Raw genomic sequence first — 27416 nt, 5'->3', positions numbered from 1 at the left:
GTAGGGAAAACACTATTGGCATAGGGAACAGCTTGTTCTTGACACCATGTCAGGCCTGTTTTCTTCCCTGGTGTGGGGGCCACCTCACTTTTCCCCATAGGCCCTGCAGGCTGTCTGCTCCTCAGCCTCTGTGTCCCTCCAGAGTCTCTTTCAGATCAGAAAGGGGACCTGAGGCTTATTCAAGAAATAACCAGGAGTTCAGTATAGCTGGAGTCATAAGAGATGAAGCCAGAGAGAGAGCGGAGTTGGCCATGCAGGGCTTTGTGGTATACTACGTTTGTTTATCCGTTCTTCTGTTGATGGACAGCTGGGCTACTTCTGCTTTTGGCTATTATGAATAATGCTAAGAACATTTGGGTAAAAGTTCTGTTTATACACATATTTTCACTTCTTTGGGAGATGTGGATAGACACCAAATTGTGGCATCATAGAGTCACTCTGTCTAAGTTGGGGTGAACTACTGGACTGTTTTCCACATGGCTACACCATTTTATGTTTCCACCAGCATTGTATTGGCTCCAATTTCTTCATGTCCTCACCAACACTTGTTTTAGCCTGCCTTTATCATAGCATCCTAATGGATATGAAGCTTTATCTCATTGTGGATAGACACCAAATTGTGGCATCATAGAGTCACTCTGTCTAAGTTGGGGTGAACTACTGGACTGTTTTCCACATGGCTACACCATTTTATGTTTCCACCAGCATTGTATTGGCTCCAATTTCTTCATGTCCTCACCAACACTTGTTTTAGCCTGCCTTTATCATAGCATCCTAATGGATATGAATCTTTATCTCATTGTATGTGCGTATACGTGTGTGTGTGTGTGTAGGTTTATCTTTTCTAAGAGAGAGACACACACAGCACCCCCAACAGGGCCTTGATGCCACAGTCAGCCCCTAGCTTCAGCCAGTGAGCCAGTGTCCGCTCATGGGACATGCGTGCCCAGCATACTCGGGGAGGGTCTTGAATACAAATTGGTAACCTTCCCACGTGGATCTGCTTCTCAAAGTGTTACATTTTACCATTGTGCCACTGTTGGGCCCATCACTGTCTTCCTGTCTCTTTCTCTATTTTTTTTTTTCAAGACAGAATCTTGCTACATCATAGTCCTCCTGCTATAGCCCCCAGCTGGGACTATGTGTGTGCAGTACACTCCAGCTGTTTTGGATGGGGTCTCATTATATTGCCTCCGCTAGCCTTGAGCATGCAACCGCTCTGTCTCAGCCCTCAGGTTCACTGGGATGACCAGTGTGTGCCACCGCACTGAGCCTTTTGTTTGAACTGGGAACCAAACCAGGCTTTTTATGTGGTCCCAGCCCGTGGAGCAGTGTCTTTTTTTTTTTTTTTCTTTTTTTAAGAGAGATTTTTGTTATAGGGTACGTGAGCTCACTGGAGAGACAGAGAGACAGCAAAAAATTACCCTCCCCCAGGGGTGATTAGTCATGCTGCAGTCCCTTCTCTATTCTCCTCTCAGGATTTTGGGCATGCACACACATGCGTCTGGTGTGAGTTTAAGCCACCAGGTCCAGGAATTGAACCACAGTCGACTATATGGGAATTCAGCTACATAATTATTTTGCTATCTGCTGGTCCCGGAGCACAGTGTCTTATGTGTGTGCTACGGCCTTGTTTTCCTTTGAATTTGTATTCCACTAATGACTGGTATCTTTTCATGTACAACTTGATCTTGTGCACATTTTTAGAGAATTCACTTTTCAAACCCTTTGACTTTTTTTATTTTTTATTTTTGTCTTTTTAGTGTTGAGTTTTAAATTCTGGATACAAGTCCCTTATTAGCCATATGATTTGAAAGTATTTTTCCCCATGCTATGGTTATTGTTTTCACTCTTGATGATGTCCTTTGAAGGATTACTTCCTTCAGTTTGTTTGTTTGTTCGTTTTTTGATGAAGTCCAATTTATCTATTTTTCCCTTGGTTTATGCTTTTGTTATCCTATATAAAAAAATGATCTAATCCAAAGTCACATGAAGATTTATGTTTTCTTCTGAAGGTTTCATATTTTAGCTAGTATTTTTTCAGCCCCCATTTACTGTAAGTACAAGTTATATATGCTCTTCTTTATTATTCTTCACAAAATTAATTAGACACTGTCTTTTCTTATTAAAAAAAACTCCATATTTGAACAGTACAAATTAGTGATCCAAACCAAAAGCTTTGTCTACAAATAGTGGTATCATTTATAGAATTCTTTTTATTCTGCAGAAAGAGTTCCCTCTGTCTCTTACTATCTTCCTTTCTCATTTCTGAATAACTACAAATTGGGTACTTGTTGGCTCATTTTAATTCTTGCTCCAAAAGTTTTAAACAAAAGTTTGTGATTTTTAGATTTTTCTATAGGCTTGCTGGAGTAGAGGGGGCCAGGAGATGGGAGAAAGTGAGAAATCACCCATCTCCCTCAAGATTGGCCACACTGCAATTCCTTCTTCTCCGTTCTCCTCTTAGGATTTTGGACATGCACACGAGTGTATTCAGCGTGTTTCTCAAGCTGCTGGTTTAGGACTCAGACTGCATAGTCAGTCATGTGGGATCCAGCTGCCTTAATCACAACATAACCTTGCTGGCCCAGGAATTTTTAATTTATAAATTAAATAGTTAAAATAAATTAATTTTGTTCTTCTTATTTGGTATTTCCTAATAAATTATGATTGTATGTAATATTGCAAGAAAATGTTTCAAAATATTGCTCAGAAAATGTCATAAGCATCTGTTGCATTGTACAAACTGTCAATTAGCATGTCATTCCTAGAATGTCGCTATCTACTCCAAGTAGTCATTAAGGGAATTTCTGACCAACATTTCATTATTCCTGTTCAACTCCTATAATCTAGAAACTGCAATCTTTTCCTCAAAATAGTAGTTTATCATTTTCTCACTAACGTTTTACATATCCATTTTAGAAAAACACTAAAACTCATCTAGGCAAAAAGAAAAAGTACTCTCCTGAAATCCTACCACCTAGACAGAGTGCCATCCGTGAGAAATTGAGTCAAACTTGATTTCTGTTGCACTTTCACTTCACTTCATAGAGGACTCTTGAAATGCAAAGCCGCAGGAGTGAAGAACAAGGACAGCTTGGCTCACTGGTTTCTTCATGAAAGATTTTAGACAACTCTCATTTCTTAAAACTGAAGTCATTGCCGTGACTGTTTTACCTTGCAGGTTCCACTCCTTCTTGCTCTTTATGGGGCATCCGCCCTACGCGATTCGGGACGTGAACATAAACAAGTTCTGCAGGATTATTAGTGAATTTGCACTAGAGTATCGCACCACCAGGGAAAGGGTTTTGCAGCAGAAACAGAAACGGGCCAACCACAGAGAGAGAAATAAAACCAGAGGGAAGATGATCACTGATGTAAGTATCATGAAATCTATCTCTTTATGTCATTTATTTTGGATGTGGGATCAACTGTAACACTTCCCCATAGGGTGGGAGCTGTACCATTACTGATGCTACTGCTACTGCTATTACATCATTATTATTTATGTCGACTGAAAGAAAATCCCTTCTTTCAAAAGCACCCTTAAACGGCTCCTTTACTATTTCTGTGGACATCTGCTATAAATCAGACAAGGACTGGGACATTTAAACTTAAGATTCCTTGGCTGAAAGAACAGTATGTGATTCGTGTTGGTGTGTTGTGTGATGCTGATATTACATGTGTGATTCTACCTGTGATATGAGTAAAGCTGAAAGAAAAGGAAAATGTAAAAGAGAATGCCACTTATCCTAGAAAGACAAACGTACTGATATGATAACTGATTCAAGATTTTAATGATAATGATGCTATATATGCATATAAATGGATGCCCACTTGGGGCATCTGGTAGAGAAACTGATGTGATTGCTCAAAGATGCAATCCGATGGACTCTTGGCAGTCCCTAGAGTCACAGGATTCATGTTAGGGAGACCTCCAGAGGACAGTCAGTCCCGCAGAGATTTTACTACAGCACCATGGGGGAGCCCTTGCATTCTTCCATGCCATTTCTGTTCCTGGGGCTCTTCCCCATCTCTCCCACCTTGGCTCTGAGCCCACCCAGGCTTTGCATGCAGTGGGCATTCAGTGAGTCTCAGTAAGTGAGGGGTCAAGGGATGCATGAAGATGGCAGAGGTGGGCAAAGCTGTACACTGCCATTTCCTCACTCTGCCGTGCCTTCATGAGACATGGAAACCAGGCTGGCATCCCACGCACCTGACCAATTACTAGTAAGCTATCATATAAGGTCAGTTCCAAACAAAAGGGAAGGCTTTCCTGGGACTCCCTTACTCCTGTTTATGTTTATTTGATCAGACATAGGGAGAATAGTCCTCTTTTTGATACAGGTCCTACTTGGAACCTGTTGAAGGACTCTTTATGATTTTTTTCCTGTTGTTTGGATTGATGCCCATGATCTTTTCCCATCTGTGCATGTAATCCAAGTGGGCTCCCGGTGATACAGGGAAAAGGAACGAGGAAAGGATTAGGCTTCAGAGAATGCTGTCATCCAGGAGTGGGAAACCTCAACTGAACTCCAGTCACAGGGTCTTCTTTAGGGAGGAGAAAACAAATTTGGGAAGTTTAGGAAGACCTCATTGAGGCTATCTTCTGTGCCCAGGTAGCATTCACTGTGTCGACAGAACAGGGTGCATATGGTTACTGATCCCTGAGATTCTGCATTCCTGAGAGGTCTGACCTTCACATGGAAAGCCAGATGGGTGAACTTAGAAATTTTGTTGTAATTCTACATCAGTTTTTTTTTTTTTTTTTGAGAGGTTTTCGCTATAGGGCGCATGTGCTCGCCAGACAGACAGAGACATAGAGACAGAAAACGAGAAATCATCCCCCAGAGGGGATGGTCACACCGCAATCCCTTCTCCTCCAGTCTCCTCTAGGGATCTTGGGCACGCACGCATACGCGCCTAGCGTGAGTTTTAAGCCACCAGGTGCGGGACGCGAATCGCGGTCGACTACATGGCAGTCCAGCGACATAGCCATTGCACTAACTGCTGGTTCCCTTCTACATCAGTTTTGAGGAGAACCTTGGACTAATCAATTCTCTATCACCCACCTTCACCTAAAGTCCATGTTTCTTGCAATTTTTCTGGACCCTTAGGGGGTGCTCATCTCACTTTTCTACAAAATAAATACTTTCTACAGTCCCTGATAGGTTTTCTTCCCTTTATTCTTGATAGAGTGTATGTTTGCACACATGCATACGTGTGCAGGTAGGTGGGTGAGAGAATTTTTTTTAAAATACCCTCTATAGGGTCTGGTCACAGCATGATCCCCTTCCTCCAGTCTTCCAGTTTATCAGATCTCGAGTACTCACACATGGACCTGGAGTGTTTCAGGTCAAGTAAGCCAGGGCTTCTAACCATAGTGACCATGTGGCTTCCAGCACTACAGTCAGACATGGTACAGGCTGTGTCAAGGAGGCTGGGCCTTCTTGGTGGATCTGAATACCAGCACCACCAGCCAAGTTTCTCTTCTGTATTCTCTCCTGAAATCTAGATTCAAGGGAATCTTCAGTCTCCTGTAGAACAGCAGCTTAGGAAGCAAATTGAATCCATTTGAGCAAATTATAGCCCACATTTCATTCCAAAGTATTATTTTTAAAAGTTTTAAAAAGGGATTACTTAGTTTTGTGTGAGACACATTGGAGGATGAAAAATACAGTCCCAATGTGCTTATAGTTATGAAACACATCAAAATTTATGATGAAATTCTTGAGATTTTTTTTTTTTACAGATCCCACTAATTTTTAAATTCTGTCCTTCTCTGAAAACATTTGGTTTCCCCAGCTCTAAACAGAAGTAATTATTTCTAGAGTTTGATTTTTTTAACTTTTTAAAAGAATTATTCCATATTATTTGTTAATTTTTAATTTGACCAGAGAGAGAAAGAGAGGGAGAGAGAGATGGAAAGTAAGAAAGCGATCTATCAGGTTCAGGACCTGAACCACAGTCAACCGTGTGGGAGTCCACTGCCTTAACCACCACATTATTTGCCATCCCCTAGAGTCTTATTTAAAAAAATTAAATTACCATTAAAATCTGGGCACTGCAGGCTTTGGGGTTCATTCTCAGTCTACTCCATGTTTTTAATTGGCCCAAGTGGCACCATTCATGTAGAAAGATTGCCACCTGCTGGAATATTATGGTATTGTCATTAAGGCAAAGCGTTCAACCTCAGATTTTCCCAACTCTCAATTAAGTGCACATTGTGTGCTCAGCACCGCACTGGGGCCAAGGAAGATGTGAGTATAATTAAAGGCAAGCATATTCCCCAACATTGTCCCAGTCCAATTTGAAAAGTACTTATATAGCATAAACCACTGAAAATAAAACCAGACAATAGATATAGAAGCTGGAGTCCCTAAACACTAGAGCTAAAATAGCTTTTAGTAGAAACCATAGTAAGCCACTTTTATTATAGATGCTTAATAAAATGAGGATTCAAGTGATAGCAATTACATAGATGAGAAGTCTGGGTGTAATATCTCAGGGCCCTACATTTGTAGAGTCAGCCTCAGCTCAGCTGTTGAGAACCTCTGTTTATGGAACTACGGAGGTGTTCTTTGTCATAAACTGGGGGTCCTCCGGAGTAGGGGTTAGTGAGAAACGAATTCATCAGTCTTTTTGCCCAGAACTGGTTCTGGACCAGTTGGTGGCATAGATAATGCAACACAGGCAGCTAAGGTCCTTTCTGCCACCACACTCCAGGTAGGTTGGGAGAACTCAGGCTAGTAAAACCTGGGACTCTCACATCAGAGGGTCAGATCGTGAACCTCTCTCAATATTAGCTTTCTTTTCTGTAAAAAGAGAGTGATGCTTACTTTTAGGGAGGCTGAGAGGCTTAGAGAGTCTGTATATGCAACACTTCGCACATGTGTTAATGATAGCAAAAAAGGTTGACCTTTCTGATGAAATAAATAAGCTGTAAGATAAGAGGCAATGGAGCAGAACTACAGTCTCTTGTCATAATGCAACTGGGTGGGGCAGCGTGGAATGTAGTGAACTAGAAGCAGCATTGTAATTTCCGAAAGCGTAGTCTGGGCTCAAGAAACTTGCTTCTGGGACCAGCAGTTGGCAAAATGGCTATGTCGTGGGACCTCCCATGTAGTCAACTATGGTTCGAGTGCTGGACCCGGTGGCTTAAACTCACGCCAGGCACGTGTGCGTGGGTGCCCAAGATCCCGAGAGGAGAATGGAGGAGAAGGGGTTGCGCCGTGGCCATCTGCCCTGGGGGGGTGATTTCTCGCTTTCTGTCTGTCTGTCTCTCTGTCTCAGTCTCTGTCTCTGTCTCTCTCTCTCTCTGTCTTTCTGGTGAGTGCATGCACCCTATATAAAACCTCTCAAAAAACAAACAAAAAAACAAAAACAAAAAAAAACAAACCTTGCTTCTTCTTTACTGACTTTGCCTGGTAACACTGCTGAGAACACTTAATTGAAGGTGTGTTTCATTTAAAGTCAAGAGATTTATATAAAGTTTCACCTTCAATTCCTTTTAGAAAAGGGACTTTTATTTAAAGTCATTTAAAGAGTTTAGCTAGAGATAGAATAATTAAAAGTACTGAATCAATTTAGCTGTCCCTCATGTCACCATAAGGGACAGGTGAGAGTTTTAAAATGAACAATTTCATGTTTCTAGGAAGAGAGTAATACAGAATTTTTTTTTTTTTTTGCTATACAGTACATGTGCTCACCAGAGAGAGGGAGGGAGAGGGAGAAAGCGTTCCCCAGTGGGGTACGGTCGTTCTGCAATTCCTCTTCCTTTTGTTAGTCCTGTTGGGGTTTTACATATGCATGCACATGTACCCGACGTATTCCTCAAGATACTAAGGCCAGAATTTGAACTGCACAGCTGGCCATGTGGGATCTGGCTTCCTAAACCAATAGACCACAAAACTGGCCCCCGAACATTCTTCTTGGGCAGGCATTCCACTTGTCCTTTCAGGGCCATGCATAGAAGGATAAACGTAATGAGATCCCAAAGCCTAGGAGGGAGGCATCTGCTACCCTGGATGAGAGAGGACAGCAGCTGGTCAGCAGAGCCAGGTACATGGAGGCCATCCACTCCCTGAGGCCCTGAGGACCTGAAAATGGTGGTGGGCTTGAGCCCTGGCAAGGTTCAGGGCTGGGAATGAAGTTGATAGTAGTCCAGGAACCAGGAAAGCTGATCATTGAACTCATGGGTAGCTGCAAGGGGTTGGCCTGGAGCCCTGCAAGTTTCTCCTGAGTCCTGTCAGGGCTGGTATTGGAGCTCGTGGAGGGACTGCCCAGACAAAGACAAAAGGGCGGAGCCTGGCAGTTCCTGACATTTTCCAATTGAAGAGGGTGTGCTCTGGTTGTGGTGGCTGGTTTTCTTTGTTTAGAATTTGATGTGACATGGAGATGATCTCATCTTTGCTGACTTCTGTGCCTTCTAAGAATCCCTTCTGTCTTTTCCATCCGGTCCTGTCCTGTCTGGTAGACTGATGACGAGGATGAAATGGAGGTACGACTGTTTGTTTCGTCACACTGACCTTCCCATGCGTGCTGTAGTCTAACCTAACATAGCCAGCATGAAGTGTCAGCACCATTCAGTGCTTGAAACCATGCATGGACATTTTCCAGTTGGCTTTTGTGTGATCACTAACCACCTGATAGGGGTTCTTTTCATGGTCTGTGTATACTAGAGACTGAAGGGTTAACTGCATTTTCCAAGCTGTTCCTGACCTGAGAGAGACTAATCAGTACTGCTATCTTGAGTGGCAGGTTTAGTGGCTTCTCCTTCTGCCTAGAAAAGTGGACAAGGGCTTTACCTTCCAACCTTTTGTCAACTGAAGTATGAGAATTAGATTCTAGAATAACTATGTCAATAGTCCTAAATGTGCAGGGGAAGCGAGGCAGGGCCTAATTTCCAAGCCAGACCCTCTGTCACCAGCCTGTGGGCAGTCTCTGATACGTACCCATTTCCTTGATGGACACCTGTGTGTGTGTGCACACAGAGGGGGCATGGCAGAGGTCCCTCGTCCTTGAACCTGAATGCAGGTATGAGAACCAGAAACCAAGTGGGACTGATGCCCTGGAAAACGCGAAGAGAAGAGTGTAGATGGTGCAGTCTCCACAGAGGTGTCCTAGCTCTGGTGCCATGGCTAAGACACTGGATGAAAGAGGAAGCCAAGAATCTATGTAGCTATTCTTTGCAAATGTTGACCTGACTTTTTGTTTTTCATCCGGAAGTTTGTCATAGTCTACATACCGTGTTCTGGCATACCTCTTTTAAAACATATATGCCCTGACTTTTTGTTCACTTAGAATTAGAGAAAATTATCATATGTTTTGTAATGCTTACTAAAACAACTACTTTTTTTTTAATTTGCCAGAAGATATGTGTGCCCACTGTAGAGAGAGGGGGAGAGAAAAAAAAAAATAGCATCCCAATAGGGAAAGTTTACCCTGCAATTCCTTCTCCTCCCTCCTTTCAGGACTGTGGGCATATACATATGTACCCAGCATGCCTCTCAAGCTATTGGGTATGGGACGCAAACCATGAAGTGTACCATGTGTGATTCAGCCACCCTACTGCCACTCCATGGGCTGGCCCAAAACAATGAAATGTTTGACATAACCAAAAGTAATAAGTTCTGCTGAATCCAGTTTCAGCATGAATGTTGTTGTCATGTTCTGTTCTGGGCCCTGGCAGTAACCCCTTTGGGACCTTTAGCAAGAATGACTTCATTTATTCTAGGAGGACTTCCATTTCCCTCTCTATAAATTGAGATAGGACTAGATCTAGAAGAATTCTTTCCAACTCTTTACATGGTGTAAGTCTGTGATTGAATCCCACTTTCATGGTTCTACCATTATAAATGATATTTAAGAAAAATTTAATTCTTTTCTGGCACTAAACAAAAAATAAAGCACAATACATTTGTTTAGCAAAGCATATTCCAACAAATGAAATTTTTTTAGCTTTCTCAGAGTTGATATAAGACACCCCTAATAGGCACCCACTGAGGGCATCTGAATGAGTCAGGAGAGACCTGCTACAGTGGATGGATGTGGAGGGGAGGGGTTCCTTCTGGGGACATGGCTTTTCTCTCTGACATAGACCTTCCTGTAGCCACAGAGGTTTTTGTCATAGTTCACAACCTCGGTGACAGCCATAATCAACACATCTGCAGATTTCATCCAACAAAAAAGAGAATTTCCTCATCTAAAAGTTGTATGCGCTTGCATTGGCTTTTCGGGGGTTGTTCTCACATCCTAACTCTCGGTTGGTTTTGCAGTCTGGCAAGTTCTCTGGCAGTTCTCCGGCACCACCAAGCCAGCCACAGGGGCTGAGCTATGCTGAGGATGCAGCTGAGCACGAGAACATGAAGGCTGTGCTGAAAACATCTTCCCCCGCTGTGGAGGACTCCACCCCAGTGCTGGGCATCCGCACACGCAGCCGAGCAAGCCGAGGTAACTCCACCAGGCAGGGCTCATCTTCTTCTTGGGTTATCCTCTCTGCCCCACAGGGTCCAGTCTCTGTTGCAGGGTGCAGTAAATAGCTGCTAAGGGCCAGAAATCCTGCGGATCTTTAATGCTGCCCTAATCCCACATCTTCCTTCACCAGCAGTGTCTTCAACCCACCTTCAATAGCTTTGGCTGGAAAACAAACACTCCCCGAGATATAACTTAATTGATGCAGAAGGAATTCTTTTTGTGGGTGGATTTGATCCCATGAGTTAAAACCAAGGTTGGCAATCTGCAGCCTGCAAGCCAGAGTCAGTCTACAACCTGTTTTGTTTGTTTGTTTGTTTGTTTGTTTGTTTGTGAGGTTTTCGCTATAGGGCGCATGCACTCATCAGACAGACAGAGAGAGACAGAGAGACAGAAAGCGAGAAATCACCCCCAGAGGGGATGGCCACGCCACAATCCCTTCTCCTCCATTCTCCTCTCAGGATCTTGGGCATGCACGCACACGCGCCCGGCATGAGTTTTAAGCCACCGGGTACGGGACACAAACCGCGGTCGACTACGTGGGAGTCCAGCGACTTAGCCATTACACTAACTGCTGGTTCCCAGTCTACAACCTATTTTTGTAAATAAAGTTTTTATCAGGACATAATTGTATTTATTCATTGTGTAGCCTCTCTGGCTGCTCTGCACTGTGACATCAGAACTGAGCAGTTGTGACAAATCCTGTAGGACCCACAGGGCCTAAAACATGTAATTAAATAGAAAATATTTGCCACACCCCAGATTAAAGCACTACCCCTTTGAGCTTTTTTATGATCTTAGAGGCAGAGACTAAAACCAAGGATAGATTAGAGCTTCTAGATTGATTTTATCAAAAGGGATTTTTTATTTTAAGATTTAAGGTGCATTTTACATCTGAGAACATTACCTGTGTTCTCTGATCTAGTCTGAAACCACGATAAACCCTCCTACGGTTTTCTTGTGGCTGCAGGATAAAGCCCAACTGCTCCTGCTGTCTGTCGTTTAAGGCCCTGCAGTGTGGTCCTATCCTGTTTCCCAAACTGACTTGCACTCATTCCTGCATTGTTAGCCCCACCCTCCTCAGGGCACCGAGGCCCCCTTGTTGCTCATGCTGTCTCTTTAGCTTACCTTGTCCTCCCCTCTGCCTGCTAATTCTTACGCACTGCCAGAAATCACCGCCTCCAAGCACAGCTAGATTCACCAGACCCTCATTTAGACCCACTGCACATATAACAAACTTCATAACTGAAAGAATAAACTCTTGGAGATAAGCTTGCTCCTCTTGGCGACTCCTTCGCATACACTGTTCATGCAAGAAACCAGGAGTGTGAAAGGGGGCGCAAGTAGGAATATGGCTGGTAGAGACATAAAACAGAATATTCCAGGTAGGCTGAGAGTGGGTTGCCTATAGCACACAACTGAGCAGGTAATGAATGATGCAGAGCTCACTAAGAATTTTCCTAGCTTTAGTGACTGTTCGTACTCCCAAGATGACAGAAGGGCAGCTAGAATCTAGAGGGCTGAGGCCTGGAGAAATGGCTGAGAAGGTAACTTTTAAATGACTTTTCTTACTGACCAGTGCTTTTCAAAATCTTCCTGTTGTCCGCTTTCTTCAATATATAAAATAACAATTGTAATAGTAACTTCAGCATAAAGAAATAAATAAATGTTGCTCTGAGTTTTCTTCAGAAGAAGGGGGATTATTATCATACAATCCATATGGCTTCTTGGAGTTTCTTATGAACCAAAGAATCACAAACTCTCATTCCAGGAGGGTCAAAGGGCCTGCAAACTGCATTCTAGATCCCTAGTGTTTATATGGAATTCCCAAGTGAAACAGCACTTCAGTTTTTTCTTTGTAATAAAATTACTGACTACTTTTCTTATGTCATGTTAGTATGATCTTACTGATTCTAGTTCCCTTCCTCTGTATTCATGATGGACATTGGACTTAACTCTTTTTTTTTTTTTTGGAGAGGTTTTTGCTATAGGGCGTGTGCACTCGCCAGACAGAGAGAGACAGAGAGACAGAAAGCGAGATATCACCTCCCAGGGGGGATGGCCACACCACAATCCCTTCTCCTCCATTCTCTCAGGATCCTGGGCACGCACGCACATGTGCCTGGCGTGAGTTTAAGCCACCAGGTCCAGGACTCGAACCGCAGTCGGCTATGTGGGAGTCCAGTGACATAGCCATTACGCTAACTGCTGGTCCCTGGACTTAATTCTTCAATAAAGCTTTTACTTTGACATCCAGTCAAGAATATGCCAAGAGAAGGGCTGCCTCCCTCTATCCCTGACTCAGTGTTATACTGACAGAAGCACAGATGAAATGATAGAAAAGTCTTCTCTCTTCCTACAACCTTAATTCTAGAACTATATCCTTCAATATTTGCATACGTTATTATTACATCAAAGAATCAAAGATTAGGCTCTCTAGGATTTGGCTTTTCCAAACCCTCTGACTTGTTGGTAGTTTTAGATATAGAATTCAGAGATGAAAATAAGTTAATAGTATGCTTTGGCCACAAAAAGGCAGCCTTTTTCCAAGCACAGCTAGATTCACCAGACCCTCATTTAGACCCACTGCACATATAACAAACTTCATAACTGAAAGAATAAACTCTTGGAGATAAGCTTGCTCCTCTTGGCGACTCCTTCGCATACACTGTTCATGCAAGAAACCAGGAGTGTGAAAGGGGGCGCAAGTAGGAATATGGCTGGTAGAGACATAAAACAGAATATTCCAGGTAGGCTGAGAGTGGGTTGCCTATAGCACACAACTGAGCAGGTAATGAATGATGCAGAGCTCACTAAGAATTTTCCTAGCTTTAGTGACTGTTCGTACTCCCAAGATGACAGAAGGGCAGCTAGAATCTAGAGGGCTGAGGCCTGGAGAAATGGCTGAGAAGGTAACTTTTAAATGACTTTTCTTACTGACCAGTGCTTTTCAAAATCTTCCTGTTGTCCGCTTTCTTCAATATATAAAATAACAATTGTAATAGTAACTTCAGCATAAAGAAATAAATAAATGTTGCTCTGAGTTTTCTTCAGAAGAAGGGGGATTATTATCATACAATCCATATGGCTTCTTGGAGTTTCTTATGAACCAAAGAATCACAAACTCTCATTCCAGGAGGGTCAAAGGGCCTGCAAACTGCATTCTAGATCCCTAGTGTTTATATGGAATTCCCAAGTGAAACAGCACTTCAGTTTTTTCTTTGTAATAAAATTACTGACTACTTTTCTTATGTCATGTTAGTATGATCTTACTGATTCTAGTTCCCTTCCTCTGTATTCATGATGGACATTGGACTTAACTCTTTTTTTTTTTTTTTGAGAGGTTTTTGCTATAGGGCGTGTGCACTCGCCAGACAGAGAGAGACAGAGAGACAGAAAGCGAGATATCACCCCCCAGGGGGGATGGCCACACCACAATCCCTTCTCCTCCATTCTCTCAGGATCCTGGGCACGCACGCACATGTGCCTGGCGTGAGTTTAAGCCACCAGGTCCAGGACTCGAACCGCAGTCGGCTATGTGGGAGTCCAGTGACATAGCCATTACGCTAACTGCTGGTCGGTCCCTGGACTTAATTCTTCAATAAAGCTTTTACTTTGACATCCAGTCAAGAATATGCCAAGAGAAGGGCTGCCTCCCTCTATCCCTGACTCAGTGTTATACTGACAGAAGCACAGATGAAATGATAGAAAAGTCTTCTCTCTTCCTACAACCTTAATTCTAGAACTATATCCTTCAATATTTGCATACGTTATTATTACATCAAAGAATCAAAGATTAGGCTCTCTAGGATTTGGCTTTTCCAAACCCTCTGACTTGTTGGTAGTTTTAGATATAGAATTCAGAGATGAAAATAAGTTAATAGTATGCTTTGGCCACAAAAAGGCAGCCTTTTGGTGACCAATAGTAGACAGACACAGAAAAGAACCATAGCCTAGAACATTCATGTGGTTCATTCTGATTGATGTTATGTAGAAGGGAAAGTGCTCTCTTATTGGCCAATGTTGTCTATTAAAGATGTCCATTCCAAGAAGTGACAGTGTCTGTACAAATAATAAATAATACAAGAGGATAAAATAAGCTGAAAAAGGTCAGAAAGTGAAAAAAAATAGTATCTTTCCATGCTGAGCAATGTGGGTCTAGAAGAAGCATAAGACAGGATAAGGATAAAATCAAACAGATTTGCACTGATGCGAGGTGTGGGAAGGGGAACAATTTGTACCATGTGGTGTACAAAAAGGACTAGACTTCCTGTGCATGAGTCTGTTTGTGTCCCAGACTCTTGCAGGCTTTGTGTTCCAGACTAAACATGGCCAGAAGGAAGGTCAAGAAGAACATTAATGCCTGCACTGTGGTGACGCTAGCCATGACGCTGGATTCTTAAGCTCCTGTACCTCAGTGGATGGAAGGGTAGTGCGTGCCATTTTGGGAACTGGAGTCCTTTACTGAAACATAAATAGTCTGTGCTAATTGTAAAGGAAAGTAGACATCTACACTTGACCAGAAAGGACAAAGAGAAAAAGTGTTGCTGGATTTGTACAACATAGGTTCTTGTTCATTGAGTGGCAAAAGAATTAACAAGGGAAGCTTTCCAGCTTCCCCACACATTGACTCCTATCAAAAGGGGGACTTCTGTTTTCATGTAGCATGTAGTGGAGAGTGGCAAGGCACTACTCCTGCTTTAACAACTAGAAATTTTAAAAAAAATGATAAAACCTCTTTTAAAAAATATGTTAGAGAACTGAGAAAGGAAAGAAGACTAAACAAACTAGAATTCTAGGTGAGCTCAGATTGCCTCTCTGGGAGCATTTGCTCTATTTGGGCATGGATTGAGGTTGGATTTAGGTGGAATATTCTAATGGTAAAGAGAAACCCGAAGAGGGATCAGCAGTTGGTGTAATGGCTATGTCGCTGGACTCCCACGTAGTCTACAGTGGTTCGAGTCCTGGACCCAGTGGCTTAAACTCACTCTGGGTACGTGTATGTACATGCCCAAGATTCTGAGAGGAGAAAGGAGGAGAAGGGATTGCGGTGTGGCCATCCCCCCTGGGGGGTGATTTCTAGCTTTCTGTCTCTCTGTTTCTCTCTGTCTTTCTGGCAAGCACACACACCCTATACCAAAAACCCCCCCAAAAAAAAAAAAAAAAACCCTAGAAGAACTTGTAATGGCTATGTGATCTGGCATAAGAGATTGGAATTAAGAGGATTCCCTCAAGGGACTAGCAGATGGCATAATGGTTACATCACTGGACTTTCAGATGGCTGACCACGGTTTGAATCCTGGACTTGGAGGCTTGAAATTCATGCTGGGCATATGTGCATGTGTGCTCAAAATCCTGAGAGGAGACTGAAGGAGAAGGGATTGTGGCATGCCCATTCCCCCTCTCCCCAGGGTGATTTATTGCTTTCTGTCTCTCCGGTGAGCACATACACCTTATAACAAAAACCTCTCTCTAAAAACAGAAAGGATCACGGCTGGTAGGTGGTGTGGTGGTTAAGGCACTGGACTCCCACATGGTTAACCACAGTTCGAGCCCCAGACCTATAAGCTTGCTTTCTCACTTTTTCTCTCTCTCTCTCCCCTTCTCTGGTCAAATTAAAATAAATCAATAAAGTTAAATAAAATAATTCTTTAAAAAGTAAAGGATTACTCCAATGCAGATGAGTTTCTCCATGAAGAGGTTTGCTAAATGCAGTACTGGGGGACCAAAGGTTAATGCTAGACTGGAAATGCTAAAGGAAATCTCTTGCAATCTTGAAGTACTAGGAACAAAAGTAGAGTGAGTACTTTCTACAAATATACACAGGTCTCAGTCTTAGATGATTAAAGAGAAAAGTGGTCTGATTCTTAACTAAAATTGCTACCCAGCTCAGCACCTCACAGTCTATTAATAGAGGAATGGGAGAAGACTCTCTGGGGAAAAATAATACTGACTTCAGTATTATTTTGTGTATAAAAGTACAATTATTTTATACACAAAATCCAGTACATAGTTAAAATTATGAGTCATGGAAAGAACATGAAAGTATGAATGACAATCAAGAGGAAAAATGGACAAATAGCACCAAACTCATAAGTGTTCCAGATGTTGAAATATGCAGTCAGCCCATTTCAGATCAACTTAAGATAACCATTAAAATGTTAAAAAAAAAAATAGTATAGACAGATTTAAAAAAAAAAAAAAGCTGATTAATTTCAACAAAAAATTGGGATCGATAAAAGTAATCAATGGATATTTGGGAACTATAAAATAAAGTAAGAAACTCATCAGATGAGTTTAACATTAGATTGGCCCCAACAAAAGACAAGATTAGTGAATTCAAAGACAAGTTAATAGCAAATATACAGACTGAAGCATGGTGAGGAAAAAAATGGAAAGAATACAACAAAATATAAAAGAGATATGAAACACAGTCAAATGTTCTAACATATGTGTAATTGGAGTACCAGAAGGAGAATATGGATAATAATGTTTGAAGAGATAATGACTGAGAATTTCCCAAATTGATGCTATCCACATATTTTTTAAAAACTTAGCAATCAAAGCAAAATAAATACAGAGAGCCATACTTTATGCAAACTGCTAAAAACCAAAGATAAAGGTTACAACTATAAAACAGCCAGACAGAAAGGATAAATTACTTTCTAAGAAGCAACAGTAAAGAATTTTGGCTAACTTTCAGGAGAAACTATGAAAGCTAGAAAAGAAAAAAGGAATATCTTTAACTGATGAAAAGAAAGAGTTTGTAACCTAGAAATCTATTCCCAGGGAAATTATCTTTTAAAAATGAAGACAGACATGGGGACCAACAGTTGGTGTAATGGCTATGTTGCTGGATTCCCATGTAGTCAACCCAGTTCAAGTCCTGGACCCGGTGGCTTAAACTCACGCTGGGGGCATGTGCGTGCATGCCCAAGATCCTGAGAGGAGAATGGAGGAGAAGGGATTGCGGCATGGCCATCCCTCCCCCCCCCCCGGGGGGGGAGGTGTGTGTGTGATTTCTCTCTTTCTGTCTCTCTATCTCTGTCTTTCTAGTGAGTGCACACGCCCTATAGCAAAATCCTCTCCAAAAAGAAAAAAAAATGAAGACAGACTTTTTGTTGTTGTTTGTTTTACTTTTTAATTTTTACTTTACAGCACTATAAATCTATTCAGAGGTAAATTTTTCTTGTAGGCTTTTTCTGTAGGTTAGATTCTAGAAAGGAAACAAACTGCAGTACTTTCTTTCAAACTAAAATTTCCATATTTTAAATAATAAAATAAAAATAAAGCAATATTTTGCTATTATGGTTAAAATGCTTTGTCTCCTCCATCATATCTCAGTATATATAAATGTATTTATTGCTAACTCATGGGAGGCTGTGATAAACTAAGTGGTCTCTTGGGGATGTAAAAGAAGGGACAGGATTCTCCTGATGACTATGTGTGTACAAACTCTCCAGGAAGTGGGACAAACACATGACCAGGAAGAATAGGAATGAATGGCAGTAGGCAAAGAGATTTAAAAAAATAATAATAATAACCAACTAGGAATAAGGTATTCAAGGAATAAAGGCATCACAAAACTAAGTCTGACAATCTTGGACCTATAGCAAGATGTCCTTTTTAAGCATCTCCTGATATAAAACATTGAAAGCAGATCCCTAGGGATGTATAAAATAAAAAATATAGGTAATTCTCAGAGAATTAAGTGATGTCCTATTTCTGACCCAGTTCTGAAAATGTACAAATACAGTTGATTGAGCTCAGTGTGTTTTCAGAAGGGTAGTTTGGTATTTTAAGATAAAACAGAGAATTACAAATCATTAGGTAGAAAGGAAAACAGGAAGTTGCAGGGTAAAACACAATGGCACTGTTGATTGTTCTCTGAGGAGAGCCATTGTTCAGTCTCTGCAGGGTCACAGTCTGAAAGCTGTATCATGAGTCTTTTGGCCACCAATCAGAACACCTAGACCATCTTAAGAATGCAGAAAAATTCAGCTGAAATTTCAAAAATTCATTTCTAAAAAAAGCACATTTTTAAAAGAGTTTTATAATGCTGAGAAAATCTGATCTTCTGATAGGAAGTAGGTCAAGTTCCCTTGGGTATAAGCAGAAAAAGTATAATTTTCTGTTTTCACATATGCCAATGCTACATACAGGTATGCTCTCACTTAAAACAAAAGCAAAAAAAAAAAAAAAAAACCCAAAAAACAAAAAAACAAACTAGGCTAAACAATTTTGAGAGACAGAAAAAGTGAGAAATCACTCCCATGGGGGGATGGCCATACCACTATTCCTTCTCTATTCTCTTCTCAGGATTTTGGACATGCGCACACATCCACACACCTGGAGCCATTTTCAAACTGCCAGTCCTGGAAATGAACCATGGTCAGCCATGTGGAAGTCCAGCACCTTAACTACGCTATCAGCTGCTAACCCTAGCAGAACAATGTTTAAGAACTATGTCAACACTATCATATCCTTGCCGCTCGAAAACATCACTGTCCTAGAGGCACAGGTCTTATAAACATATAGGCAAGGGAGCACCTGAGAGTCCTGGCACTTGACTTGCAGTGTGAATTATTTCCATATTTAATTCAGTAATATAATTTTACCAGCATAAATTATGAGCACATTATAGTATATTACATATTTGCAGTAAAATTTCCAGTCACAAACACATGTCCATGAAAATCACACACTACTGAACTCTATGGTTCCCAATGATTTCTCAATAACCATTTTTAAATTATTCATTTATTCCCTACCAGGTAAAAAAATTAAAAAAAAATAGGACAGAGAAAAACTTAGAAATTTAAAATATATATTGATTAACATTTTCTCCCTCTGATTTGGGAAAAGATGATTTCATTAAGTGGGCTTAGTTCAGGAGTACCTGTGTTCCATAGACAGTGAGTCTGAGAATCCTCACCTATAGGCTTTTGAAGATGTACGTTTATTGAAAATAAAATGTAGGTGGTAGAAGTGACACATTTTGAGGCCATGGGGCCAGCAGGTGGCCTGTAGGTTAAGGATGCTGGACTCCCACATGACTGACCATGGCTCGATTCCCGGGCCTGGCAGCTTCCTTTCTCCCTTTCTCTCTCTCTCTTTCTCTCTCTCTCTCCTCTCTAGTCATATTAAAATAAATAAATACAGTTAAATAAAATAATTCTTTAAAAAAATTACATTCACCATCTAAGAGAAGAGATTTTACAAGGATGTTGGTCCATCACAAAGCCATTGTTCTGGATGTATTAAATTAATGTTAATTTCTAACTGTTTGAACATTACTCGGGAGCCTACGTTTTGGTGATGCTTTCATTTTGCTTGTCTATTGGCAGATGCCTTTATGTCAGGCTTGGCCTGTCTTTGTTGTTTTGGAGAGGTTTTTGCTATAGGACGCATGCGCTCGCCAGACAGACAGAGAGAAACATAGAGACAGAAAGCGAGAAATCACCCCCCAGGGGGGATGGTCACGCCGCAATCCCTTCTCCTCCATTCTCCTCTTGGGATCTTGTGCATGCATGCACATGTGCCCAGCATGAGTTTAAGCCATGGGGTCCAGGACTCGAACCGTGGTTGGCTACATGGGAGTCCCAGCGACATAGCCATTACTCCTACTGCTGGTCCCAGACTTGGCCTGTCTTAACATGTAGTTATTTATAAGCACTTTTTTCTGGTCAGAGAGCAGATGAATGCACCAAAGAAAAATGTATGTCACTACCTGCGTTTGCTGGTTGAAGAGGGCAATCCTTTTCCAGTTTTTAAAAACTAGGCAATACAAAGGTGAACTGTATTTTACGCAATTCATTGGTTTCTGTTTAACTCAACGAGAAGATACGGTTAATTGATTCGCTAGACATACACACCAATAGATAGGTGACTCAGTAAGTCCCTTGGCAAGGCCCTGTACATTACTGGATGTGTGTCACTGGGTATGGGTGATGTGCATAGGAGAGTGTGGTGTGGGCTACCTGCTTTCAGGTGATCACAGAACATGGCAGGTGCAGATCATACTCCTGGGGGAGAAGTAAATGAGTGACAAGAACACAGCTGCGTTGGGAACCAGCAGTTAGCGTAATGGCTATGTCGCTGGACTCCCACGTAGTCGACCGCGGTTCATGTCCTGAACCTGGTGGCTTAAAACTCACACCGGGCGCGTGTGCGTGCGTGCCCAAGATCCTGAGAGGAGAATGGAGGAGAAGGGATTGCAGCGTGGCCATCCCCTCTGGGGGTGATTTCTCACTTTCTGTCTCTATGTCTGTCTCTGTCTGGTGAGCGCATGCGCCCTATACCGAAAACCTCTCCAAAAAAAAAAAAAAAAAAAGAACACAGCTGCGTTACAGGATAATATGAAATACCCAAGTATCTCAAGCCTGGTGGGTAGTGGTCACCAGCGACAGTGGGGCCTCCTGCAGTGGGGACAGGTTAGGGCCCTGGATCTGCCCTCAGTGCTCTCATTCTGACCTTTGCTGTGATCAGTTGCTGATAGAACCCAGCTGCTTGGAAGAGCAATGCTATTTTTTTCTTTTGTGTTTTTCTTCTGAGTACCGCACTCTCTGATTAATTTTTCAGGATCCACTAGTTCCTGGACTATGGGAACCGATGACTCACCTAATGTCACAGACGATGCAGCTGATGAGATCATGGACCGCATCGTCAAATCGGCCACACAGGTGCCCAGTCAGCGAGTAGTGCCACGGGAGAGGAAGCGATCCCGGGCCAACCGGAAATCTCGTGAGTGTATTTAAATCATGAGAGACTCACCCCTGCAGTGGTCTGCCCTCCCATTCTACAGATGACCTGGGAAGGGCAGAGACTCAGAGGCTATCTCTGGGGAATTGTTAGTTGGGCCACTTGGAGTGCCCACTTGCACTTGAGAAATGGTTTCAAGCTGGACTGTCACTGTCGGCCATTGCGGAGGTAGGAACTGCAGGTGCACCTGTCCAGTACTTCTGACATTTGTAGCCAGGCTTCTCTCAACTCTTTGTTTCCGGGAAGGTCCAAAAGCCCCTTACATGTCTGTGGTTATAGGGGTGAGTGCAGTAGAGCTCACTGCCTAATACTGCCCCAGATGCTTTGCTCGAGGCTGGACGTCTGTCCTTTATGCAGTTTCAGGGGCCACTTGCTGGAAAACCACTTGAAGACTGGTTTTCCCTGGGGTTCACCACCGTCCCCAAATATGCTGAAGGTGAAAGCCAGGGTCAGTAGAATGCTTAAAATGTTTATCATTGGCCTAGATTGACCAGTTTTTTTCCTTTTCCCACCACGTAGAGGAATCAAGGACATCAAAGTGACTGGTTTTCTCCTTTACTTGGAGGCTGCTGCTAGCTCCTGCCCCCTGGGCTGGGGAGGGGGGGAGGGGGTCGGAGCTGTCACTCCTGCTGTGCCCGCTCTCACAGGAACTCTGTAGTGAGAAGAGATCCCTATGGGCCCTTTGACCTCTGCCTACATTAACTGTGGCCTTGGGTGTTTCAGGAAAGGACCCAGCCCACAAGCTTCATCTACCTCCTGGCTCCCTCAAGAGGTGGTTTGAGTCTCTAGGAATAAGGAATGGTAATAAGTAAAGGGAGCCTGGCTGCCTGACCTTGTTCCTTCTCCCCAAAGCGCAAGGAGAGTGATTCCTGGTAGGCAGGGAGTTTAAGAACTCAGACTCAGCCCCGACTTGTTTTACTTTTGAGATTCACACAGGAGGTAATTGGGGTGTGGGTTGCACATGTTAGACCCAGTGACATGTTTGTTTCTAGGGTAAAGAACACTCTAACAAATTTCTACAGCCTCTTGGGCCCTGCTCCTATCATATGATCTGCTTTAGTTTCTGATGGGGATTCTTTCCCATGAAGGACAAAAACATGTGAGGGGACTAGGGGCAGTGAGGGGAGAGTGCAGTTCTCATGTACTGAGACCGGTGTACTGAGAGTCTGTCTCTGAAAGCTTCTGGATGAGGTCGATGCCGCTGCCCCTTGGTATACTCTTGGGGTAACAGGACTCCTGAGCAGTGGTTCTCAATCCTGGGTGCACATCAGTTCCACAGAGGTTCTTAAATTCCAGATAGCTGGGCTGCACCCTGGCCAGCTGCTTCAGAACTTCAGGGGAGGGGCCCTGAGGCCTGGGGCCCTGCCTCTGCCCCGCAGGGGATCAGTGACATTACATTAGTAGGTAGGCTCTTCCTCCAAGTGTACACCTGCCCCCCACCCTTTCATTCCTTCTATTTTAAAATGGAAAGCTATCATTCCAGGAAACTGGCTTTTTACATTATCAGGAGTATGTCTGTGGGTTCCACTATCAATATGAAAGGGCTTTACATTTATTATTTCTGATATTTTGCTCTTTACCTAGTGCTTCTGAAATTGTTTGCCTGTCTCTTGGTGTACCTGTGTAAGAACTTGACTAGGGACTTGCTATGTAAAGTTGGGCCCAGATAATACGGGCCTCTCCTGGAGGCTTTTTAGAAATACAGATTCATGGGCCTCTTCCCAGAGCAGCCTATTCAGAGTCTGCATTTAGCAGGGATCCCCGAGTGATCCACATTCACAAGGTGGAGAAGCACTGAGGCATGAGACTAGGAATAACAGGTACTGCCTGTCCTCAGGTGGCAAGTTCTTCTTCAACAAGGCAAGGCTAATCCTCACTCATACTGCATCGTGAATCTTAGTTTTGCACTTTTGAAGGGTGTGAAATTATATTTCCTGTGATTTTCATTGACATCTCCCCACCCCCACATTAGGAAGGTTGAACTTCTTGCCATTTGTGTCTCTTCTTTTGTGTATTTGTCCAAATCATTTGCCTGTTTTTCCTAAGAAATCTTAGTTTTATTTTTTTTGTTTTTGATTTTGTTTTTTTTTTTTTTTTTTTTTTTTAAGGTAAAACTTATGAAAGGCTTTTTTGAGATCTCAGGGAGATTATCTTCAGTAATTGAGCTGTATTGCCCATTTAGTTACTTCAATAAACTGGTATCCAAATGACAGAAACTTCACACAGTTGACACCTGGTCTTATGGCAGTGGCAGCATTAGTCCCCTCCTCACCATGGGGACAAGGTAGACCAAGGGAGAGGGGTAGAGAGGGCTACCAGGCCAGGGAGTGAACGCCCTGACAGAAACTGGGCAGGGTTGGGTCAGGGACCTCCAGATAAGGAGTCTACATGAGACGCTGGGCTGGCCAATCTCTGGAGGCTGAGGGTGGGCAGACCTCCTATAGGTCACATGTCTAGACCTCCTATAGGTCACATGTCTGCATTGGCCCATTGGCCCTGCCCTCTGGTCTGCAGAGAACCAGATTCTTAGAACAAGGCACATAAAGTCACTGGGAACAATAACACAGTCATGATTAATTTTCCTCTTCAATCTGGCCAGAGAGATATTTTGCCTGTTTTTGTGGTTGACATAAAATAATTTCCTGTGGTATCGTTTCCATTCCTATCTTATGCAAAACAGCCGTATATTCTTTTTATTTAGCCAAACACATTTTTCCTGTGACATAGTTACTGTAACAAATACAGCACAGCCGGTATGTAAGTGTTTATCTGTAACGAGTTTGATTTATAAGTAATGGCCCTATCATCAGAAATTTAAGAGGAGGGAAGTTAGACTTTGATTTCCATTATAAAGGGGTGATAAACTCCAGCTTTTTACAGAGGTTAAAGGGCTAAGAAAAAGCAATTTCCAAAATCAATGTGAAGTTTGGTGGTTTGGGTCTCACCCTGAAACAATGCTGTATTTGATTTGATTGTTTAATGGTGGCAATGAGGCAAGTAGATAATGAATAGCCAACATATTTGGGCTATAACTCATTTGGCTGAGGACAAGAATAGCCCAGCTATTGCAGGAAACTAAACAGAGTCCATCCCATAACCTTGAAATTTATGGCCTGCAGGCCACTGGAGGATCCTCAGAGATAATTAAATATCTCCTTTCATGTGTGATGCTTGTGAGGAGGCTACACATGCCAAACATCCTGCTAAGGCCTAAAACATGCAGTCAGCTGTATACACCAAGGGCATTTTAATCAATTTATAGGTTCTCATGACCTGGTTCTGCTGCTTTTGCAGCTGGTGCCAATCAGAGTCTTATTACATGAAAGGTTTCACATTGTTCAGGTGATTTCTAGCCTGTAAAGTAGTTGACCTAACTCTTGGGATTCTAGCCAAGGCTCTCCCATCTGCTGGTGGCTTTCACCTTGGGAGAGTGTTCTCAGAGCTCCTTGTTTTTTCATTCTAGTTTCTCTTTTTACCATATTGGGAGCACATATTTTGTCCAGGGATAATTGCCTTCTTTGGCTTCCTGGGTGTTGACCTTCCTTCAAAACTCCTGATGCTCAGGTTGAGGGGTCCTTCCCAATTTGATTCCAAAGGGCAGACCCTAACAGCTGGAGAAGAGAGAAAGCCCTCCCTCACCCCCTCTCTCTTGTTCTTTCTCTCTCTGACCCATCTTTGGAGGAGGTGCTGCCTACCCGACTGGCTGCCTATCTGACTAGCCCAGCAAGTCAAAGAACAGAAAAGGGCTCAGATGGCCTTTCTTTTTTATCCCTGGAAGAGCTCAGGCCTTGTCATGATTGAGAGAGGCTGGGTGCCCCTTTTCTAGTGAGTTTCTCTCCAAGAGGGAGACTGAATCCTCCAGGTAACATGACCATGAAGTTTTGAGCTTGGGTTCCGTTTCTATAAAGATGCCAGTCATTTGGATGTGACCTATAAGTGGTCACCCAGTTTCTCGGCTGTTTAAGAAATTAAGGCTGGTGACCTTTACAGGAGCAGCTTCTCAGTGGGAAGAGCCAGAGGTGTGATCCCAGGGATGCTGGGAGAGGAAGGCAGTGCTCTGATCTAATGCCCTGATTCTGGTCCCCTTACACCATGACTCCTCCTCACTGTGTGTCTCCCATAAGCTTTGATACGCCTCTTGAAGGTCATGTGACATATTTCACATTTATTTGATGTAGCTAAAATCTTATTTCTTTTATAGATTATTGAGGAATGTAGCCATACGATCTCATAAGTAGAATTTCCTGGAAACAGAGAATTGTTAAATCTATTGATAAAAATGATTGAATCCTTTTTAGACAAAACGGGAGCTATGTCTTACAAAATATCAGTTCAGCCCTAGATCCCATCAATACACAGTACGGTTCAGTTGCCTGTAGTTTTCCAAAGTAGTGTCTCAAGTTACCCAAGGATTTTCCCACTAATCCTATTAAGAAAAATGTCCCTTGCAATTTTGTTTAAATAGTTCTTCCTGATTTGCCCTGAACCAATGATATATTCTCTTACAGTTAACAATGAGAGTTAACAATGGCAGTAGGCCAGACAAATGCTCTTGGAGTATGATAAAGTAGAATGCTAAAGAAAAGGACCAAGTTTCTCACACTTGTGTTTTTTCTTTCTTTCTTCAATTTTCTATAGGGCGCATGCAGTCACTGGAGAGAGGCAGAGAGAGAAAGTGAAAAGGCACCCACTGGGAGGATGGCCATGACACAATCCAATCCCTTCTCCTCCATGCTCAACTCAGGACTTTGACAGCACATACATGTGCCTGGCATATTTTTCAAGCTGCTGTGTCCAAGACTCGAGAACTGTGCACTAGGTCATGTGGGATCCAGTCACCTTAACCGCCATGCCACCAGCTGGCCCCAGCTATTTGTCTTTTCAACAGTAGTGTCGTGAGTATTTACTCAGCACCTAATAATTTTTAAAGCTCATTAAAGATAACCCCTCCTCTGAAGATAACTGAAGGCACTCAGGAGGTGTACAGGACAGACGGGAGGATAAATAGAACAAGTCCAAGAAAGAATCAAAGGTCTCTTTCTCAAACCTGTACCTAGAACCAGTGTTGTTTTAGAGGGAAGCCCTCTGCTCCAGAGCAGGGCCAGGCTGGAGGTAAAAAGTCAGAAAGTCTGGGCTCAGAGGGAAGCCTTGTTAGAGACAGACGCTGTAGGGAGAGACTTAAAGTGTTTCACTGCATTATTTTCAGATAGATCACCCTCATAAATGGGGGGACCTAGCACACTGAAAGAAAAAGCTGGCTTCTTTGTATGCCAGGCACTTCTGTGGCCCAGAAAGAGGTTCAAAAGAGGGAAGGATCAGTAAAAAAAATATAGGGACCAGCAGTTGGCATAATGGCTATGTTGCTGGACTCCCATGTAGTTGACTGTGTTTCGAGTCCCGGACCTGGTGGCTTAAACTCACGCCGGGCACATGTGCGTGTGTGCCCAAGAGGAGAATGGAGGAGAAGGGATCATGGCGTGGCTATCCCCCCACCCCAGGGGTGACTTTGCTTTCTGTCTCTCTCTGCCTTTCTGACGAGCATATGCGCCCTATAGAAACAACCTCTTTAAAAAAAAAAAAAAAGAAAAAGAAAGAAAGAAAAGAAAAATATAAGAATCTGACCTTCCTGCCTCCAAGGGACATTCTGTGGGCAAGGCCGAGTTTCCATATGGTACTCAGGAAAGTGCCAAACACCTTACCCATGAGATGACACTGTATTTCACTCCTTGCTGTCAAGTTCAAACGGAACCCATCTCTGCTCAGGAATTCACATATGATACAACAGAAATGGAGATGAGCTCCTACAAAAATTACTTGCCTTACTGAGCCTGTTTTCTTTGAGACAACAAGGGCAATGGTGCCAGCTTCCCAGGGCTGTGGTAAGAGTCAATAAAGCACCTATGTGTGACAAGTTCCTACCACCTCCTGTCCTTCCCTTCCAGAATCTGTTGTTCTGCTGCAGGGCCCTAATGCTGGTGGGATTGGAGCTCCCAGTAGGCACTTAGGGGCTGCTGTAAACAGAAGTGATACCCACCAATCCTACCTCTTCAGTTGTCACTCTACTGCCATCACCACCGCGTTCTTACCCACCACTGTCCACCTCACCCTGGCCTGCTATAATAAGTAGATCAGACCTGCCTTCACCTTTCTCTCTTTCACTCTTTCTCTTTTTCCCCCCTCAG

The 27416-nt window shown here is 42.8% G+C and overlaps 1 protein-coding gene across 1 annotated transcript in view; it reads left to right on the top strand.

Moving 5' to 3' along the window:
• Positions 1 to 27416, top strand: part of FHOD3 (formin homology 2 domain containing 3) — a 507831-nt gene that overhangs the window by 474317 nt on the left and 6098 nt on the right. Inside the window, exons 26-29 of the mRNA XM_006150579.2 lie at positions 3185 to 3377; positions 8477 to 8500; positions 10278 to 10452; positions 21055 to 21216. Coding sequence (XP_006150641.1) covers positions 3185 to 3377; positions 8477 to 8500; positions 10278 to 10452; positions 21055 to 21216 — 554 coding nt within the window. The remainder of the gene's footprint in view (positions 1 to 3184; positions 3378 to 8476; positions 8501 to 10277; positions 10453 to 21054; positions 21217 to 27416) is intronic.

Source organism: Tupaia chinensis, unplaced genomic scaffold, assembly GCF_000334495.1.
Source record: "Tupaia chinensis unplaced genomic scaffold, TupChi_1.0 Scaffold000290_1, whole genome shotgun sequence".
NCBI classification, from domain to species: domain Eukaryota; kingdom Metazoa; phylum Chordata; class Mammalia; order Scandentia; family Tupaiidae; genus Tupaia; species Tupaia belangeri.
Note: the sequence above shows the minus strand (reverse complement) of the source record. Positions and strands in the feature narration are given on the sequence as shown.